At 51.1% G+C, this 19,482-nt stretch overlaps 1 protein-coding gene across 2 annotated transcripts in view; it reads left to right on the plus strand.

The window, feature by feature from the left end:
• GALNT16 (polypeptide N-acetylgalactosaminyltransferase 16) overlaps window positions 1–19,482 on the plus strand; it is a 111,502-nt gene that overhangs the window by 75,237 nt on the left and 16,783 nt on the right. For both annotated transcript variants that reach the window (XM_007184357.3, XM_007184359.2), the window contains exons 2-9: window positions 4,899–5,056; window positions 7,887–7,985; window positions 8,948–9,015; window positions 9,570–9,635; window positions 11,717–11,838; window positions 14,681–14,768; window positions 16,323–16,407; window positions 16,706–16,809. In XM_007184357.3, coding sequence (XP_007184419.1) covers window positions 4,899–5,056; window positions 7,887–7,985; window positions 8,948–9,015; window positions 9,570–9,635; window positions 11,717–11,838; window positions 14,681–14,768; window positions 16,323–16,407; window positions 16,706–16,809 — 790 coding nt within the window. The remainder of the gene's footprint in view (window positions 1–4,898; window positions 5,057–7,886; window positions 7,986–8,947; window positions 9,016–9,569; window positions 9,636–11,716; window positions 11,839–14,680; window positions 14,769–16,322; window positions 16,408–16,705; window positions 16,810–19,482) is intronic.

Raw genomic sequence — 19,482 nt, forward strand, 5'->3', positions numbered from 1 at the left:
CGTGGGCCTCTCACTGTCGTGGCCTCTCTTGCTGCGGAGCACAGGCTCCAGATGCGCAGGCTCAGTAGCTGTGGCTCACGGGCCTAGTTGCTCCGTGGCATGTGGGATCCTCCCAGACCAGGGCTCGAACCCGCATCCCCTGCATCGGCAGGCAGGCTCTCAACCACTGCGCCACCAGGGAAGCCCTGTTGGAAGATTTTTAATCACAGTTCCACTTTCATTACTTGTGATTGGTCTGTTCGTATTTTCTATTTCTTCCTGGTTCAGTCTTGGAAGGTTATACCTTTCTAAGAATTTGTCCATTTCTTCCAGGTTGTCCATGTTATTGGCATAGAGTTGCTTGTAGTAGTCTCTTAGGATGCTTTGTATTTCTGCGGTGTCTGTTGTAACTTCTCCTTTTTCATTTCTAATTTTATTGATTTGAGTCCTCTCCCTCTTTTTCTTGATGAGTCTGGCTAATGGTTTATCAATTTTGTTTATCCTCTCAATGAACCAGCTTTTACTTTTATTGATCTTTGCTATTGTTTTCTTTGTTTCTATTGCATTTATTTCTGCTCTGATCTTTATGATTTCTTTCCTTCTGCTAACTTTGGGTTTTGTTTGTTCTTCTTTCTCTAGTTCCTTTAGGTGTAAGGTTAGATTGTTTATTTGAGATTTTTCTTGTTTCTTGAGGTAGGCTTGTACTGCTATAAACTTCCCTCTTAGAACTGCTTTTGCTGCATCCCATAGGTTTTGAATCATCGTGTTTTCATTGTCATTTGTCTCTAGGTATTTTTTAATTTCCTCTTTGATTTCTTTAGTGATCTCTTAGTTATTTAGTAATGTATTGTTTAGCCTTCATGTGTTTGTGTTTATTATGTTTTTTTCCCTGTAATTGATTTCTAATCTCATAGCATGGTCAGAAAAGATGCTTGATATGATTTCAATTTTGTTAAATTTACTGAGGCTTGATTTGTGACCCAAGATGTGATCTGTCCTGGAGAATGTTCCATGTGCACTTGAGAAGAAAGTGTAATCTGCTGTTTTTGGATGGAATGTCCTATGAATATCAATGAAATCTATCTGGTCTATTGTGTCATTTAAAGCTTCTGTTTCTTTATTAATTTTCTGTTTGGATGATATGTCCATTGGTGTAAGTGAGGTGTTAAAGTCCCCCACTATTATTGTGTTACTGTTGATTTCCTCTTTTATAGCTGTTAGCAGTTGCCTTATGTATTGACGTGCTCCTATGTTGGGTGCATACAATTGTTAGATCTTCTTTTTGGATTGATCCCTTGATCATTATGTAGTGTCCTTCCTTGTCTCTTGTAATATTCTTAATTTTAAAGTCTATTTTATCTGATATGAGTATTACTACTCCAGCTTTCTTTTGATTTCCATCTGCATGGAATATCTTTTTCCATCCCCTCACTTTCAGTCTGTATATGTCCCTAGGTCTGAAGTGGGTCTCCTGTAGACAGCGTATATATGGGTGTTGTTTTTGTGTCCATCCAGCGAGCCTGAGTCTTTTGGTTGGAGCACTTAATCCATTCACTTTTAAGGTAATTATTGATATGTATGTTCCTATTACCATTTTCTTAATTGTTATGGTTTAGTTTTTGTAGGTCCTTTTCTTCTCTTGTGTTTCCCACTTAGAGAAGTTCCTTTAGCATTTTTTGTAGAGCTGGTTTGGTGGTGCTGAATTCTCTTAGCTTTCGCTTGTCTGTAAAGCTTTTGATCTCTCCATCGAATCTGAATGAGATCCTTGCTGAGTAGAGTAATCTTGGTTGTAGGTTCTTCCCTTTCATCACTTTAAATATGTCATGCCACTCCCTTCTGGCTTGTAGAGTTTCTGCTGAGAAATCAGCTGTTAACCTTATGGGAGTTCCTTTGCATGTTATTTGTCATTTTTCCCTTGTTGCTTTCAATAATGTTTCTTTGTCTTTAATTTTTGCCAATTTTATTACTATGTGGCTCGGCATGTTTCTCCTTGGGTTTATCCTGCCTGGGACTCTCTGTGCTTCCTGGACTTGGGTGGCTATTTCCTTTCCCATGTTAGGGAAGTTTTCGACTATAATCTCTTCAAATATTTTCTCTGGTCCTTTCTCTCTCTCTTCTCCTTCTGAAACCCCTATAATGCAAATGTTGTTCCGTTTAATGTTGTCCCAGAGGTCTCTTAGGCTGTTTTCATTTCTTTTCATTCTTTTTTCTTTATTCTGTTCCACAGCAGTGAATTCCATCATTCTGTCTTCAGGTCACTTATCCGTTCTTCTGCCTCAGTTATTCTGCTATTGATTCCCTCTAGTGTATTTTTCATTTCAATTATTGTACTGTTCATCTCTGTTTGTTTCTTCTTTAATTCTTCTAGGTCTTTGTTAAACATTTCTTGCATCTTCTCGATATTTGCCTCCATCCTTCTTCTGAGGTCCTGGATCATCCTCACTGTCATTATTCTGAATTCTTTTTCTGGAAGGTTGCCTATCTCCACTTCATTTAGTTGTTTTTCTGGGGTTTTATCTTGTTCCTTCATCTGGTACATAGCCCTCTGCCTTTTCATCTTGTCTGTCTCTCTGTGAATGTGGTTTTTGTTCCACAGGCTGCAGGATTGTAGTTCTTCTTGCTTCTGCTGTCTGCCCTCTGGTGGATGAGGCTATCTAAGAGGCTTGTGCAAGCTTCCTGATGGGAGGGACTGGTGGTGGGTAGAGCTGGGTGTTGCTCTGGTGGACAGAGCTCAGTAAAACTTTAATCCGCTTGTTTGCTGATGGGTGGGGCTGGGTTTCCTCCCTGTTGGTTGGTTGGCCTGAGGCAACCCAACACTGGAGCCTACTCCAGCTCTTTGGTGGGGCTAATTGCAGACCCTGGGAGGGCTCACGCCACGAAATACTTCCCGGAACTTCTGCCGCCAGTGTCCTTGTCCTCTCGGTGAGCTACTGCCACCCCCCGCCTCTGCAGGAGACCCTCCAACACTAGCAGGTAGGTCTGGTTCAGTCTCCTATGCGGTCACTCCTCCTTCCCCTGGGTCCTGATGCGCACACTGCTATGTGTGTGCCCTCCAAGAGTGGGGTCTCTGTTTCCCCCAGTCCTGTCGAAGTCCTGCAATCAAATCCCGCTAGCCTTCAAAGTCTGATTCTCTAGGAATTCCTCCTCCTGCTGCTGGACCCCCAGGTTGGGAAGCCTGATGCGAGGCTCAGAACCTTCACTCCAGTGGGTGGACTTCTGTGGTATAAGTGTTCTCCAGTTTGTGAGTCACCCACCCAGCAGTTATGGGATTTGATTTTATTGTGATTGCGCCCCTTCTACCATCTCACTGTGGCTTCTCCTTTGTCTTTGGATGTGGGGTATCTGTTTTGGTGAGTTCCAGTGTCTTCCTGTCAGTGATTGTTCAGCAGTTAGTTGTGATTCTGGTGCTCTCGCCAGAGGGAGTGAGAGCACGTCCTTCTACTCCACCATCTTGAACCAATCCCCTCCTTCCACTCGTTCTCTCTTTCCTGCAGTGGATTGCAAGTCTATGGGGACTCTGACCCATCTGTCCAGTCCCTGGCATGGCACCAAATAAGAATATCACAGCGCGGCAGTGCAGCTGTTGTCACCATCCTGAGAATGTGTGTGGCACAGGGCTGGGCCCAGTACGCATGAGGAAACCTCCCTCACTGGCTCTGACCTCAGGGAGCTCAGGGACTGGCTCCTAGGAGGCAGGAACACTACAGAGAGGCAGACCTTAGGAGACAGGCACTCCCCGGAACCTTTGCATTCCTGTCCCATGAGGCTGGGAGCTAGGCTCTCAGGGGAATGTGGAGGCCCTGGGCTGCTGGTGGATCACCCAGCACATCCATCTCCTCTCCACAGGTCGAGCTGTCTTCTTGGGACTGTCCCTCTAGAGACTAGGCCTGTGATGGAGTTCTCACGCAGGGGTTCTGTGCCTGGACAACTTTCACCCGCTGTCCTGCTGCCCCTGTGGGCCCACAGCTCCTGCCCGGGCTGCTGGTCAGGTGGAAGGGGCGGAGTCAAGATGAGCTCACCGTTGATGATATTTCCAGGCAACATCCGGCTGGCAGTGTGGTTCAGATAATGAGATGTCAGGATCCATCCACTCATCCATTCATCTCAGATGTATCTTTCCCCAGTGTCTTTCATGGGGGGACTTTGGGAGCACAAAGCAGGGTGTGGCTAAGAGGAGGGAGGCTGGGCCATGGCATCTGTCATCCATCACTCCCCAGCACTTAGCACCGGGGTGCCCGGGAGGCCTGACGTGAGCTATTTCAGCAGCAAACACAAGTCCCAGAGAAGATGCATCACTGCCTGTGCATTTGCGTCCTAGCAGCTCTGGCATTAGCCTGTGAGGGTCTGCTGGACCTCACAGGTGGTTCTCTGGGCAGCAGCTTGTCCCAGCGCTGGATGTTTTACTGATGAGGCACCTCCTGCGTGCCTAGCCCAGTGTCAGGCCCAAGTTTATCCCTAGGAGACTGTCAATCTGCAGGTTGCTTGGTGACCTCTCAGGACACCTCATTTTGGGGGTCAGGTGCCCTCCAGGTGTCACCATCTCCATATCCAGCAAAGAGCACTGGTCAAGAGTGTGGGCTTCAGAGTCAGAACAACCATTTTGACTCCAGAAACCTGTGACTTACTAGCTCTGACCTTGAGCTTTTTTATTAATACGCTTTATTTTTTAAGAGCAGTTTTAGTTGCACAAAATTGAGCGGAAAGTACGGAGAGTTCCCATGTACTCCCTGCCCCCACACATGGGGGTACTGTCACGAGCCTCAGTTTCCTCATCTGTACAATGGGGGAAATAACGATCTCCTGCTCACAGATACAAATGAGGTAATGCAGTTGGGTCCTACCGTGTCGTAAGTGCTTACCACACAGTGGCTACTTTATCCTCTTGCCTGTGGCCCCTCTGATGCTGACCTTTGTCTCAGGTGACAGGAACACCCTCGAAAGGCTTTGATGAGAAGGCGTACCTGGCAGCCAAGCAGCTGAAGCCTGGAGAGGACCCCTACAGACAGCATGCCTTCAACCAGCTGGAGAGCGACAAGCTGAGCCCTGACCGGCCCATCCGGGACACCCGCCATTACAGGTGCGGCCTCCGTTGTGCTGGTGGAGAAAGAAAGGTGGAGGGAAGGGCCAGCACCAGTTGGCTTTTCTTTCAGTCATGTGGATTTAAGAAATGAGGAAGATTTCCTCAGACTCGGTCCAGCTATTGAGACATTGAAACTCTTACCATCTGTCGTTTTCCTGACTCATCTTTATTTCACTGACCTCCTGAGAGACCGAGAGGTCCCAGGAGACTTCCCAGCGAGGCCAGAGAGGCCCCTAAGTACCTCAGGCTGGAATCCCAGCAAGAGTGACCTGCCAGGGGACCACGGGGAGGTCTGAAGGGGGTGGGCTAGCCTGGCGTTCTTGGGGCCCGTCTGGTGATGTCTGAGGGGAAGAGGGGCCGCCAGCCCTGCCTGCACTGTGCCAACAGTAGAGTGCTGTGCACCGCCCCACTGGCCTCCCTCTCCTTCCTCTCCTCCTGCCCCGCTGCCGCCACTTCCTCAGCAGCTCCCAGGAATGCTTGGCAGTCTTGCGCCTTGTTCTCCCACAGTGGTAGGTGGGAGAGGCCCTAGACCAGGATCTAGGACACCTTCCACGCGGATCCCAGCTTGGGCCCTGCTCAGTGTGAGTGGGCAAGTCATCAGCCCCCTCCCTGGTTCAGGCCCTTGTCGTGTCCCGTCTGGGTGATACGAGTCTCCACCTTCAACCTCTCCTCTCCCTGCCCTCACCTATGGGAACAGTCTAAGCTCCTTTCCCTGAAGTACAAGCCACCTGGTCCCCTCCGAGCCTCTGCTCCTTTGCACCTAGCCCTTGGTGCTCCCTCAGTCCCGGACTCCTCTGGCCTCCCTCCTTGTTTCCACACACAGGCCGTTTCCTCTGCCTGAACGCCTCCCCGCCACACCCTTACGACTCTCCTCAGCGTCCTCTCCTCCAGGGAAGGTTCCTTGCCAACCCAGGCTGGTATGGGGGCCTCCTCTGTGCTCTCTGCAGACATCGATCAAGGCAGCGAGGTGGGGTTGGAGCTGACCCACTCGTGCGCCTGCAGCTTTGAATGGCCAACATGGGCTGCGTTGGAGCCGGCTGTGTGCCCAGCGCCAGGCAGGTCTCGGTTTGAGGGTAGGCGAGGGTGACTTGCGTCAAGATTGCTTTTTCTGGGCTTCCCTGGTGGCGCAGTGGTTGAGAATCTGCCTGCCAATGCAGGGGACACAGGTTCGAGCCCTGGTCTGGGAAGATCCCACATGCTGCGGAGCAACTAAGCCCATGCGCCACAATTGCTGAGCCTGCGCGTCTGGAGCCTGTGCTCCGCAACAAGAGAGGCCACGATAGTGAGAGGCCCGCGCACCGCGATGAAGAGTGGCCCCCACTTGCCGCAACTAGAGAAAGCCCTCGCACAGAAACGAAGACCCAACACAGCCAAAAATAAATAAATAAATAAATAAATAAAATTAAAAAAAAAAAGATTGCTTTTCCTTCTGAAGCAGCTACTCTGCAGCACAACGGATGTATGTGAGATAAAGGTGCAGAAGGGGGCCTGCTTCTAGCACCTTCCTTGTCACTCACGGAGACCAGAAGTCCAGTGGGCTTGGCATCCTTCCTGGGCACTAGATCGTTGAGCTTCAAAGATAGAGACCTGGGGCCATAGCGGTCAGTGCAGGGGGTCTGGGTGCCCAGGAAGTGACTGCTTCCCCCAGGGCTCCCCATCTCAGCAGACCAAGCCCCCTCCTACCCCCAAACCCACACGCCTCTGGGAGGAGAGGCACTTGGGACGCCTGGCTTCCCAGGGCAGAGGTGAATTTCTCTACCCCTCCCACTCCCCGACATCCTCTCTCAAGGAGGATTATTTTAAGGCCTCTCAGGATTTCTCTGGTGGGGGTCCCAGGCTAGTGGAACCTGCCTGTCTGACCTGGGCTGCTCTGCAGGGCAGGCAATGGGCCTGGGAATTCGGCTGTAAGCTGCTGTCAGTGGAATGAATGCCATAATGAAAAAACAGTCACCGCTGGAATAGTCAGAGAGCAGTTGTAATAAAGAAGATGGCCATGAAAACTAGCACTGCAGCTGCCTTCCCGCCACGGCCCCAGGAGCACCAATAAATGCATTCACAGAAGCATTCGCAGAACCGACAAGGATGAAGCCTGGCAGGGATGGATCGTTTTGATTCCCTTTTCTGAGCATGGGGAAGCCAATGGGCCCAAAATGTGGTGTCTGGAGAAGGCGGAGCGCAGAGCTGCTGGGGGAGGGAGTGAGGTAGGGGGACCTGCCTTTGGTGTCTCCTCAGAGACTTGGTTTCCCCCAGGTGTCCCAGGGCCCATGGAAGAGTGAGGCTGCGCCCCTGCCCGGTATCACCAGGCGGCTGTTAGTGGTGGCAGCGAGAGGGAGGAGTTCACGGGAGGGCAGGGTGGGCACGGTTCCTCTCCAGATCCCACCAGATGTCAGGAGCCGCCAGGAGATGAGAAGGAAGAAGCTACAGGGTGTCAGAGACAAAGAGAGGCCATTTTCCCTCTTCTCCCCTCTGCCCTTTTGTCTCTCTTGGCTGCCCCCTCGGGCAGGGAGTTCTGTCTGTTGGTCCGGGGCTTGATCCTGGGGCCTGTGCGATGCCTACACACGTCGATCCCTCCTCAACACTTCAGTGACCGTGGGGCTCCGAGTGCTCTAGGTCTTTTGTAAAGAGCACCCAGGCCTGGGAAGGGCCCCCAACCTGTGCTTCCCTCCAAGGACTCCAGGCTGGGCGGCCTGAGTGGGCTGGGCATGGGTGTGGAGGCCCAGGGCCCACGCCCGGCTTCAGGGGGGCAGCAGGCAGAACAAAGAGAAGCTTAAGCCTGCCCTGAGAACACTTTCACAGCTGCCCTCTGACCTCTCTGCTCTCTTCTCAGTTGCCCCTCCGTGTCCTATTCCTCGGACTTGCCGGCCACCAGCGTCATCATCACCTTCCACAACGAAGCCCGCTCCACCCTCCTGCGCACGGTGAAAAGGTGAGCCCCGCCTTGGATCTTTCATCTCAGTGGTGCAGCTCCCCCAGGCCTCAGGGATCTGCTGGGCCCTGGCAAGGGAGGACACTGAGACTGGGTGCTGTGGCCAGACGGCGTGAAGACCAGCGGGCACTGGCAGGGGTGGTTCTGCCCTTCTGAGAGGCTGAGACGGGTGCATCAGGGTCAGGGAGACCCAAGAAGTCCAACTGTTAGCGAGATGCACAAACACAAGGTCAGGTCCCCAGGGCTCGGGCAGAAATGCAGGGGTCAGGAGCCCAGGGCGGTGCGGACGGACGTGAGGCCTCAGGGGGATGGATGCCAGCCCAGTAGGCACCTGTCAGCGATTCAGAGAGCGGTGCCCCTCCTGTTCTCCTAAGCTTGGCCCCGTGGTCAAGTTTGACTTCTACTCACCTCATTTCTTAATGAACTTAGATAAGAATAGGATTCGGAATGGAGTACCCAGTGATATTGCAGGGATTAAAGAAGTTTAGGTTTCCTTCACCAGGGAGTGAAGGATGAGGAGGGATGGTGGGAGGGAAAGAGTTGGCGGGGGAGCTTTCTGAGAACACCCCTCCGGACCCATCAGGCCAGAAGGAGCCTCGCTAGCTTTCCAAGCAGACAGCTTCGGGGCCAGCGGGGGTTGTCCTCAGGTGGGCTTGTTAAGCCCAGGTAGCCAGAGCAGCTAAGGTCCTGCCTCAACAGCTAAACTAGGGCAGTCCCTACCCCCCATCTGGGGTGGGTCCCAAGTACCTGAGGGTCCAGGCAGCAGGGTCAGCAGGGTCTTGGAGGACCCTGAGGATCACACTGCCCCTCAGCCATTGACCAGGCCCCGGAAGGTTTGCTAGCAGCTGCCCGTGGCCAGTGTGCGGGCTTCCGAGGTGGGCGGTGGGGGAACCCATGGCAGGAAGAAGGAAGTAGAAGGTGACGTCTAAATCTGGGCTCCTCTGTCCCCGTCACTGCTCCAGCGTCCTGAACAGAACTCCTGCCAGCCTGATCCAGGAGATCATTCTAGTGGATGACTTCAGTTCAGATCGTAAGTACGCACCTTCTTTTTTTGCACCCCTTCACACCCCATTTCCCCAGAATGCCAAGGGAAGCACTCTTGAGGTTGTTCTGGCCATCACAGGCTGACCTCTGCTCCCCACGGGGATCTTCAGTCTTTTCTAGGTGCCCTCCCTGGCTCTGCTCCCTGGTGCAAAAGGAGTGGTGTTGCTTTGATGGGACACCAGTGAGATGACATTAAAGAAAAAATTAAACTGCCTCAGCAGCGTCCTTCATTATCACAACTGCCGTGTGCAGAGTATTGTCCCCACAGTCTAGCTCCGAGGCTGTTGGACTGGTGACAGCGCTGGTGCTCTCTGGTGCCCCCTGGGGGGGTAATGCCACAAGTACAGGCAGTCCTCAGTCTGGCCTGGGAGTGGAGGACAGGGTGATCCTTTGGCCAGTGGAGATGACCGCTATCCTCCATGCCTTGCCTTCCCCTGGGCCTGGTCTGGAGAAGCTCCTGGGAAGTTCCAGTAGTGGTCGAACCACACGTGGTCTGATGTCAATATCTGAATGAGTTTGCTTCCTTCTCTCCACCCTCAGCTGAAGACTGCCTTCTCCTGACCAGGATCCCCAAGGTCAAATGCCTGCGCAATGACCGGCGGGAAGGTAAGTTCTTGGACCCTACGTGCCACCACAGACCTCTTTTGATCTAGACTTCTGCACCTCCCCACTCCCTTTTGGTGCCATGTCATACCAAGCCAGTGTGGTCCTGCTGCACTCCTGGTGGCCAGGACCAAGGTCTGGGGAAAGACCCTCTTGCTATCTTGGGTCAGCCCCTATCACAGTGTGACTGTAAGTAAGTAGCTCTACTTCCGGCTGCCTTCGTTGTCTCTCCTGAGAAATGGGAATAATAATAGTACCCTTTCTGTCCTGCACAGTTATTGTAAGGCTTAAATGCTTTGAGACAACCACAGGGCGGTATAAAGCAGATGTGACCGCACTTCCAATCAAGAGGTGTTTTGGAGCACCGACTACAGCATAGGATTGTACACGGCGCTCTAGGGGACACAAAAGAAGTATAAATATGGTCCCTGCCCTTGGAGAGCTTATTATGGAGCTGAGGCTGGTTATAATTATATGGGGGTAGAAAGGAGATGGAGGAGAGGGAGCCGAAGGAGAGGGGAATGACCGGAGAGGGGGCCTGGATTGGGCGAAGGGGCTGTGAGACAGATGAATAGGGCACAAGGGAGGGCGTTCCAGGCCCAGGGACTCCGCGAGCAAAGGCATCAGTCCGGCCTGGGTACAGGAGGTACTAACAGCCTCTTCCTGCGTTTCGTGCATTCTCACCCTGTAGCATTCACTCTGCCCACATTCTCATGTTCAGTCCTCATAACAGACCATCATTCTGTTTTGCAAATAAGGAAACTGGGGTTTAAGAAGGTTCAGTAATTTGCCTAGAGTGATGAATAAAGGAACCAGGATTGCACCCCGGGGCAGGGGGCCCACCCAGAGCCCAGCCTCTTAACCTCCCTCTACTTGGTCTCCCTTCCTGGGAGAATTGGGCCTGGTCAGCATGAGGAATGAGTGGGGTGAGGACAGATGACGGGGGGCATTTAGACTTGATAAAGCAGAGAATAGGGAGCCACTGAAGGTGAGAGAGGGAGAGAGAGAGAAAAAGAGGGGGAGAGAGAGAGGAAGGAAGAAGGGAAGGAAGGAAGGAGGGAGGGAGGAAGGGAAGAAAGAAAGGAAGGAAGGAAGGAAGGAAGGAAAGAAAGAGATGTGATGAGTGTATTTAAGAAAGTCCAGTCAGGCCGAGGGGACCTTCAAACTGGAATGGAAGAGGCCAGAGAGCAATCTCTCCTAAGCACTGGGTTGCAGGTGCCGTTAGGCCTGGGAGTATGCTGTTCCCCGGGGTTTTACCCAACATAGATGTAAATTTATGATTAGGTGCTTTACAGCTCCCTGTGGAGTAGAAGGATGGGGCAGTAGAGTGCCGGGCAGAGTTGTGTGTGGCCATGGAAATCTCCCCACACCAGTGGCTGCTCTGTCAGGGGCAGGACCATCTGGGTCTCCTCTCTCCTGATGAGGCAAGTCCCCAGCTCCGACCAGGGTGCTGCCAAAAGCGAGGCCATTTTTTGACAGTCGACGAGCCTTCGGCGAGACTGGGGAATGAGGTGGAAGCAGAGTAGAATCTCTGCACATGTCGGCTTCCTGGGCACCACACACTGTCCCCAGGAGGCAGGGATTATTCTCTCTGAATCCTCTGGATAAGAAAACTAAGGCTCAGAGAGGTTAAATAATATGCTACAGTTAGTGAAGGGGCTGGCATACTAACTCCAGCTTGTCTTAGTCTAGAAGACTCTCTGCATGTCATAGAGGATAGTGCAGCTGGAGGGGACCACCCTGAGGTACCTAAGTGGTGGTTTCTGGCTCTCCTTTGGTACCAAACCACACCTTATTGCAACTTCTGTTCACTAAACTCTGACTGTTCATCAGTGTGTCCCCAGAGTCCAGTGTGTGGCATGCAGCGGGCACTCAGAGAATAACCTTGGAGTAATGATGGTTGATGGATGGGTGAGAGAAAGAAAAAGAGGGAGGGAAGAAATCAAGAAATACGAAGTAAAGTTAAATCACAATAACTCAGAGGAAACCTCAGCCCTAAGGGGCGGAGAGCCCTGAGACTTTGGGGGGACGGCTGAGCAAATTGGCTCAGTCCCAGCACCATCCTTTGTCCCTTCCCATTGCAGGGCTGATCCGGTCCCGAGTTCGCGGGGCAGATGTGGCCATAGCTGCTGTCCTCACCTTTCTGGACAGCCACTGCGAAGTGAACACCGAGTGGCTGCAGCCCATGCTGCAGCGGGTGAAGGAGGTAAGTCTGTCTGTCCCTGGGGGAGCCCTGGACATGCCCACATGTCCTTGGCATGAGGGGGGATGATGAACGGTCTCTGGAGTTGGGCAGGCAGAGTTGGAAGCCTAAATGGTCTGCTCTCTCCTGAGTAACTTCACCTCATTGAGCTTTCTCATCTGAAAACAGGGATAATTGTAATATTTGTCCCACTGGGTTGTGGTGAGAATTAAATTGGCTGAAAGCCTGGGTGAGCCACAAAGCTCCTACTACAAATGGGTGGTGTTGTTTTCCTCCTGAGAGAGTGATGAGGAGTGAGGGTGAGTCAGGCTGGGAAGCCTGAGAAGGAGGGAGGAGAGGATGGTATTCTCAAGCAGGGGGCCCTCCCATGTGTCTGCTGTTCTCTAGAATGGGGAGGATTTGGACATATGGAGCACAGGATGAGGCGATTTCAACTCAACCATAACAGACAAATAGCCCAATTTAAAAATGAGCAAAGGAGGCTTCCCTGGTGGCACAGTGGTTGAGAATCTGCCTGCTAACGCAGGGGACACGGGTTCGAGCCCTGGTCTGGGAAGATCCCACATGCCGCGGAGCAACTAGGCCCGTGAGCCACAACTACTGAGCCTGCGTGTCTGGAGCCTGTGCTCCGCAACAAGAGAGGCCGCGATGGTGAGAGGCCCACGCACCGCGATGAGGAGTGGCTCCCGCTTGCCGCAACTGGAGAAAGCCCTCGCACAGAAACGAAGACCCAACACAGCCATAAATAAATAAATAAATAATTTTTTTTAAAAATAAAAATGAGCAAAGGGGCTTCCCTGGTGGCACAGTGGTTAAGAATCTGCCTGCCAATGCAGAGGACACGGATTTGAGCCCTTGTCCGGGAAGATCCCACAGGCCACAGAACAACTAAGCCCGTGTGCCACAACTTCTGAGCCTGCGCTCTAGAGCTCGCGAGCCACAACTACTGAGCCTGCGTGCCACAACTACTGAAGCCCGCAAGCCTAGAGCCCGTGCTCCGCAACAAGAGAAGCCACCGCATTGAGAAGCCCACGCACCGCAATGGAAAATGGACAAGTGGTCAACAAGCACATGAAAAGATGCTCAACGTTAAGTCATTAGGGAAATGCAAGTCAAAACCACAATGAGGTACCACTTGATACCTACAGGATGGTTATAATCAAAAGGATGGACAGTACAATTGCTGGTGAGGATGTAGATAAATAGGAGTCTTTATACATTGCTGGGGAGCATGTCAAATGGTGCTGTTTCCCACTTTGGAAAACAGTCTGGCACTTCCTCAAAAGTTTAAACGTAGAGTTACCATTTGACCCAGCAATTCCACTGCTAGGTATATACTCAAGAGAAATGAAAACATACCCCACACAAAAACTTGTGCCTGAGTGTTCAGAGCAGTGTTATTCAGAATAGCTGAAACATGGAAACAGCAAAATGTCTATCAACCGTGAATGGGTAAACAGAATGTGATATATTCATACAGTGGAATACTGTTCAGCCATAAAAAGAATGAAGTAATGATACATGTTACGATACGGATGAACTTTGAAAACCTTATGCTCAGTGAAAGAAGCCAGTAACAAAAAACTGCATATTATATGATTCCATTTATATGAAATGTCCAGAATAAATAAATCTGTAGAAATACAAAGTGGATTAGTAGTTGTCAGGGGCTGGAGGGAGGCGGGTGTGGGGAGTGACTGCTAATGGTCCAGGGTTTCTTATTGGGGTGATGAAAATGTTTTGGAATTAGAGAGTGGTGACGGTGACACAACCTTGTGAATATACTACAAACCACTGAATTGTACACTTTAAAATGGCGAATTTTATGGTATATCAATTATATTTAATAAAAGTGTTATAAAAATGTGAATTATATCTCAATACAAAAAGTCTATAAAAAGGATAAGGTGAGGCCCCCATAGAACACTGTGGGAGACCATGGATGGTCTCCCCTGATCTGCCACGTCCCACAGTTTTGTCGTCCTGAGACGGAGTGTGAACTGAGGGGCAGAGCTGGATTCCAAGTTGCAGACAAGAGGATTTTGAGGGTCAGCACAGAATGCAGAGAGAGGAGGGAGAAGAAATTCTGTTCCATGTCCCTCCATGGAGGCAGAAAAGAAGAGAACAGACATCCTGCTGATGGAGGGCAATTAAGTTTTGCACGTGGTATATGATAAAATCCACCACCACCGCCACTATCCCCCCACCCCTCACCCCCAGAAAAAAACCTTTAGTAAAGTTGGCATATTACCCACCAATGTTTTGGAGGTGGATTTGTGTCTGGGAGATGATGAAGGGAGTGTGAGTCTGACTTTGAAGTGGATGTGGCATGAGAGGAGTGCCACCCAGGTTACACAGAGACTGCAGGGTCCCTGCCCTTAAGCTGCCGGTTGTCCAGTTGGGAAGACTCAACCTCAACATGTACAAAGATGGACGACAATTAGTAAAACAACAGTTCAAACCAGCAACAGAAGATCCACATCAGGCAGCATCTGATTCACTGTCCCAGGAATTGTCTGGTCTATAATTGTGAGAGCAGTTTAAAAGAGGAAGAAGTCCTCAGCCTGCAGCAATCAGGGAGGGCTTTACTGAGGAGGTGAGATCCTGGCAGGGCTCAACATGATGTGAGAGGAAGAGGCTGGGAGAGCATCATGCCCATGAGACCCAAGAGGGACCTTCCGGGAGCCTAGATGTGGTGATGCAGGACAGCTCCTGGGAGCCTGACGTGTCCTGCAGGAGGTGCTGAGTGCCCAATGCCTCGAAGAGAACTTCTTCACAGAGCAGGCAGTTGGGCCTTTATTCACAGAGTCCCTGGCCTCACGCCATCTCCTGTGTCCTCTCCTAGGATCACACCCGTGTGGTGAGCCCCATCATTGATGTCATCAGTCTGGATAATTTCGCCTACCTTGCTGCATCTGCTGACCTTCGGGGAGGTGGGTCCGGCTCCCAGGGGGCGGGGCTCTAGACCTGAAAGGAGGCAGGTGAGGGCAGGCAAAAGCCCTGGCTTGGTGTTCTTCTTCCCAACTGTGCCAGAGCGTCTCACACCCCCACCCCCTTTACCTCTAGAAAACGAAAGGGGATTGTGTAGAGCCGTGGGGTTGGGGACGAAGGGCCAGAGCTGGCAGTTGCAGGCTCCTGGCACAATCAGGGACAGAGCCAAGCTAGTCTCTGATCTTTCCCTCCCCCCAAACTTTGACACATCCTTCTCAAATACTGCCAGCCCAGGGACCATGGCCACAAGTCCTGGCAGAAGAACATGATATGACTACTGTCTTGGGGGTGAAGAAGGGGGAGCCCTCAACTTTGCACGGTTTCCTGACCTGTACGCCTGGAAATGGTCTAGACCTGGCCAAATATGGTAGCTATTAGCCACATTTGGCTATTGAGCTCTTGAAATGTGACCAGTCTGAACTGAGATGTGCTGTAAGAAAAACTACACACCAGGTTTTGAAGACTTAGTATGAAAGAATATAAAGTATCTCATTAATAATTTTTTGTATTGATTATGAATATGTTCATCAATGATAATGATTGAAATGATAGTATTTTGGATATATTGCATTAAAAATACATTATTCAAATTAATCTCATATGTTCTCCTTACTTTTTGATATGGCTACTAGAAAAATTTAAATTGCACGTGTGGCTTGCGTCTCTGGCTTGCATTGTATTTCTCTTGGGCAGCTCTGGTCTAGGCTTTAGAACTGTGCTGTCCAATACAGTAGATAATAGCCACTTTTGGCTATGTAAATTTAAATTAATTAAAATTAAGTAAAATTCAATACTCAGTTCCTAAATTGCCCTAGCAGCATTTCAAGTGCTCAATAACCACATGTGACTAGTGTCTACCATGTTGGACAGTGCAGATATAGGACATTTCCGTCATTGCAGCAAGTTCTATTGGGCAGGCTGCTCCAGAGAATCTTTTGCCAGGAGCTAATGCGCAGAGTGGATTTCCTATTTGGGGCTCAGTTTTCCAATAAATGGACAGAGTCGTTAGACGTTGAGGCTGAGTGGGATTCTGAAGGGAGCCAGGCATTTCTCCTTAGAGAAATCACCTCAGGGCCTTTGCACTTGCTGTTCCCCTACGTGGAATTCCCTTTCCCTACATGTCTGCGTGGATCAGTTCTTCATTCAGGTCTCTACTCAAATGTTACCTCCTCAGAGAGCCTTTCCTGGCTACCCTTATTAGAATGGCATGGGTACCCCTCCTTTCTTTTCTTTCTTTTTTTTCTTTTTTTTAGCACTTTTCAACCCCAGCTGACATATTATCCATTTACTGATTTATCTTTGTAAGTCTTTGTCTTACCCAGTAGATTGAAACTCCATGAGGACAGGGGCCTGTCTTGTTCTGAATGAAGGAATGACTACATGAATTGCTCAGGGCCCTCTACAAGCTGGGTTCTGATCAAGGGACACTCTCAGGGGTGGTGGAGTGAGGGGACAAGAGCCCCCGAGCCCCATCCTCACCCCAGTCTGTCCCTTAGGATTTGACTGGAGCCTGCATTTCAAGTGGGAGCAGATCCCTCTGGAGCAGAAGATTGCCCGGACAGACCCCACCAAGCCCATAAGGTCAGGACTGCTGTGGGCTCTGGAGAGACCCCTTCCTTCCCTGAGTCAGGGGCTTTGGAGGCTCCTGGGAGGGCCATTTCAGTCGCCAGGGCTCCTAGGGGTGCACGATCCAAGGGCTAACTCTGTTCTGGGCCCTGGGGAGAGAGAGAGGCCAGAGGCCAACAAGCGGGACAGATATCCGACCCCAGTGACTCTGCAAGTGGGGGATGCTAGGGTAAATGGCCTGGGCCCTGGGGCCATCTAGAGGGGCTCAGATTTTCCAGCTCATGTGTTACCTCTTTCCTCTCCTTGCTCCCAGGACACCTGTCATAGCTGGAGGAATCTTCGTGATTGACAAGTCTTGGTTTAACCACTTGGGAAAGTATGACGCCCAGATGGACATCTGGGGAGGAGAGAATTTTGGTAAGTTGGGAAATAACCACAATAATAATAATAGGTAACCCGGATTGAGTGTTTTCTATATGTAAGGCCCTAAGAATGTTACAGATATGGACTCCTTAAATCCTCACCATGAATCTCTGAAGTAAGTACTATTATATCTCCATTCTACTGGTAAAGAGACTGAGGCACAGAGAGGTTAAGTAATTTGTCCAGAGCCACACAGCTAGTCAACAAAGAGATTAAGTGGTCAGGGAGAACCTGTAGCCACATGGCTAGACACGTGTATGGAGGAAGCACATGGCTGCTTCCCTACAAGAAAGGCTGGGGTGGTGTGTACAGTAGGGGGTGGCGGTTAAACGTAAGCAATGGGGTCAGATGGCCTGGGTGCAAATCCTGGCCCTACCACCTATAAGTTGTTTGGCCCTGGGCAAGTGAAAGCCTCCTCGAGCCTCAGTTTCCCCAAGAGGCTGCTATAAGCACTCAGTGAGATGAGGGGGGTGAAGATGCTGGTAGCCATTATTATTATTATGAGGTCATAGGAACCCTTTAGCCCCACAAGGAAAGGGAAGAGCCAGTGAACCCACAGGGTCGCTGGTGAGGTTCAGGTGAGATAAAGGCTGGGTACAGATGGAACATCTGATGTGGGTAATTTAAGGGGGGTTTATAAAAGGGCCTATTTACACGGCATGGGCAAGTTACAGGGAACCACAAGGGCCAGGATAGGGCTGGGCTGGTGACTGCTGGGAGGTGTAGCCACCCCCAGGTCCGAAAGACAGGGAGGGAGTGCTCCCCGACAGTAGCTGTGGTCTTGGGGCGCCTGCAGCCAGTCCACTGTGCCAGGTGGAAGGTGTCAGGGGATAAACACCCGCCCTCACTCTCCCCCGACCTGCTGGCTGAACTTCCTCACACAGGAAGGAAGCCCAGGGGTGCAGCCCACACAGGCAGCCTCCCAGATGAGGAGCGTGGTGGAGGAGGGTGGCGATCGAACCCAGGGATCCAGGAGTGGGGCAGGGTTTTGGGGGCAGGTACCTTGAGGCTTGTGAAACACAAAGGCCTGTCCTTACTCTGGCAGTGGACCCAGTCAGTCCTTTGCAGAGCCCTTTCCCACTGCTTCCTTTTTCAACCTGACCAGGTTTTTTGCAAAGTAAATAGGGCTGGTGGTATCTCACCCATCGGACAGATGGGCAAACTGAGGTAGACGCCGCCTTCCAGATCTCAGCCGGGAAACTCCACGTCTGACAGGTGTAGGTAGTGCCTTTACAGGAGCCACTTAAGTGTTGTGGGGTGTGATCCAAGTCAGAGTCTGTGTTTCTGGGAGGCAAGGACCAGGTCTTTTTTCCCTCTCTGACTGGGACAGTGGGACAGATGGGCAGTGGGGCTCCGACTCAGGACCAGCCGCAGTGGAAACAGGCGTGGGATTTTCTCCCCTTTGTAACTTACTCTTGGAAACCGTTTCCAGGCAGGCATTCAGAGGAGTAAATTCTGGGAACTGGGGTGCAGTGACCCTTCCATTCTGACCTCCTTTTATGTATTTTGGGCCTAAGTGACCTCTTTTGTGTTCTCCATCTCAGCCTGAAGGGAGCTTTGGCAAATCCAGTTTCCTGTAAAGATTCAGAGGACTGGGAAAGTAACGGTCTCTGCTGCATCCAGAGGCATTTTTCTTTTTTCCTTCCTTCTTTTTTTTTAAGGCTGGGGCCTGATGGAGATACAAGTGAATGGTCAAATAGCTAACTTCAAACTCTGCCTGAGGCCAGGGCTCAGTGATTGCGGAATTGAAAGGTGAACCACACAGTGGTTCTAGGGAGGGTTTTGTTTCTTCGAAAAAATTCAAAGAAATTCCTAGGCTAGGAATTAGGTGCTCAGAAATTCCTAGGCTAGCCGTGGTGCTCAGACGTTCAGCTGCTGGGACCAGTTTTGAGCCAGGAGACTCTCGTCACTGATGGGTTTGGGCCTTTCAGAACTGTTCATTTGTGGAAGGAAGGGAGGTGCCCAAACCGAGACTCGTTCCTGTTTCCCCTGAGAGAGCCAAACGCCGGAACCCAGAGGCTGCCTTGATTGAGGGTGGCCAACATGAAAACCTTGGGATTCTCATTAGGGATCCTTTTAAAAGGTAGTCAGATTATGTTACTCAGCTGCTCAAGACCCTGCAAGGGCTCCCGCATCACTCAGAGCAAAACCTGAAGTCCTTACACCATCTGCCCTTCCCCCACAAACACACACCGCCAGCTCCGCCCTCAGCTCCTCTGCCCTCCCCGCACCTCGCTCCACTCCTGCCTATGGTGCTCTTACCTCTAGCTCTGTGCCCTTGCTTGTCCCTCTGGCCGGAACGCTCATCCTTGAGAGTCACGTGCCTCTTCCTCACCTCCTTCAGGCCTCAGCTCAAATGTCCCATCCCCGTTCATCGAGAACATCCCTAATCAGCCTCATTAAAACTGCAGCCTCGGGCTTCCCTGGTGGCACAGTGGTTGAGAGTCTGCCTGCTAATGCAGGGGACACGGGTTCGAGCCCTGGTCTGGGAAGATCCCACATACCGCGGAGCAACTAGGCCCATGAGCCACAATTACTGAGCCTGCGTGTCTGGAGCCTGTGCTCCGCAACAAGAGAGGCCCGCACACCGCGATGAAGAGTGGCCCCTGCTTGCCGCAACTAGAGAAAGCCCTCGCACAGAAACGAAGACCCAACACAGCCATAACT

Source organism: Balaenoptera acutorostrata, chromosome 3 (genome assembly GCF_949987535.1).
Source record: "Balaenoptera acutorostrata chromosome 3, mBalAcu1.1, whole genome shotgun sequence".
Classification (NCBI taxonomy): domain Eukaryota; kingdom Metazoa; phylum Chordata; class Mammalia; order Artiodactyla; family Balaenopteridae; genus Balaenoptera; species Balaenoptera acutorostrata.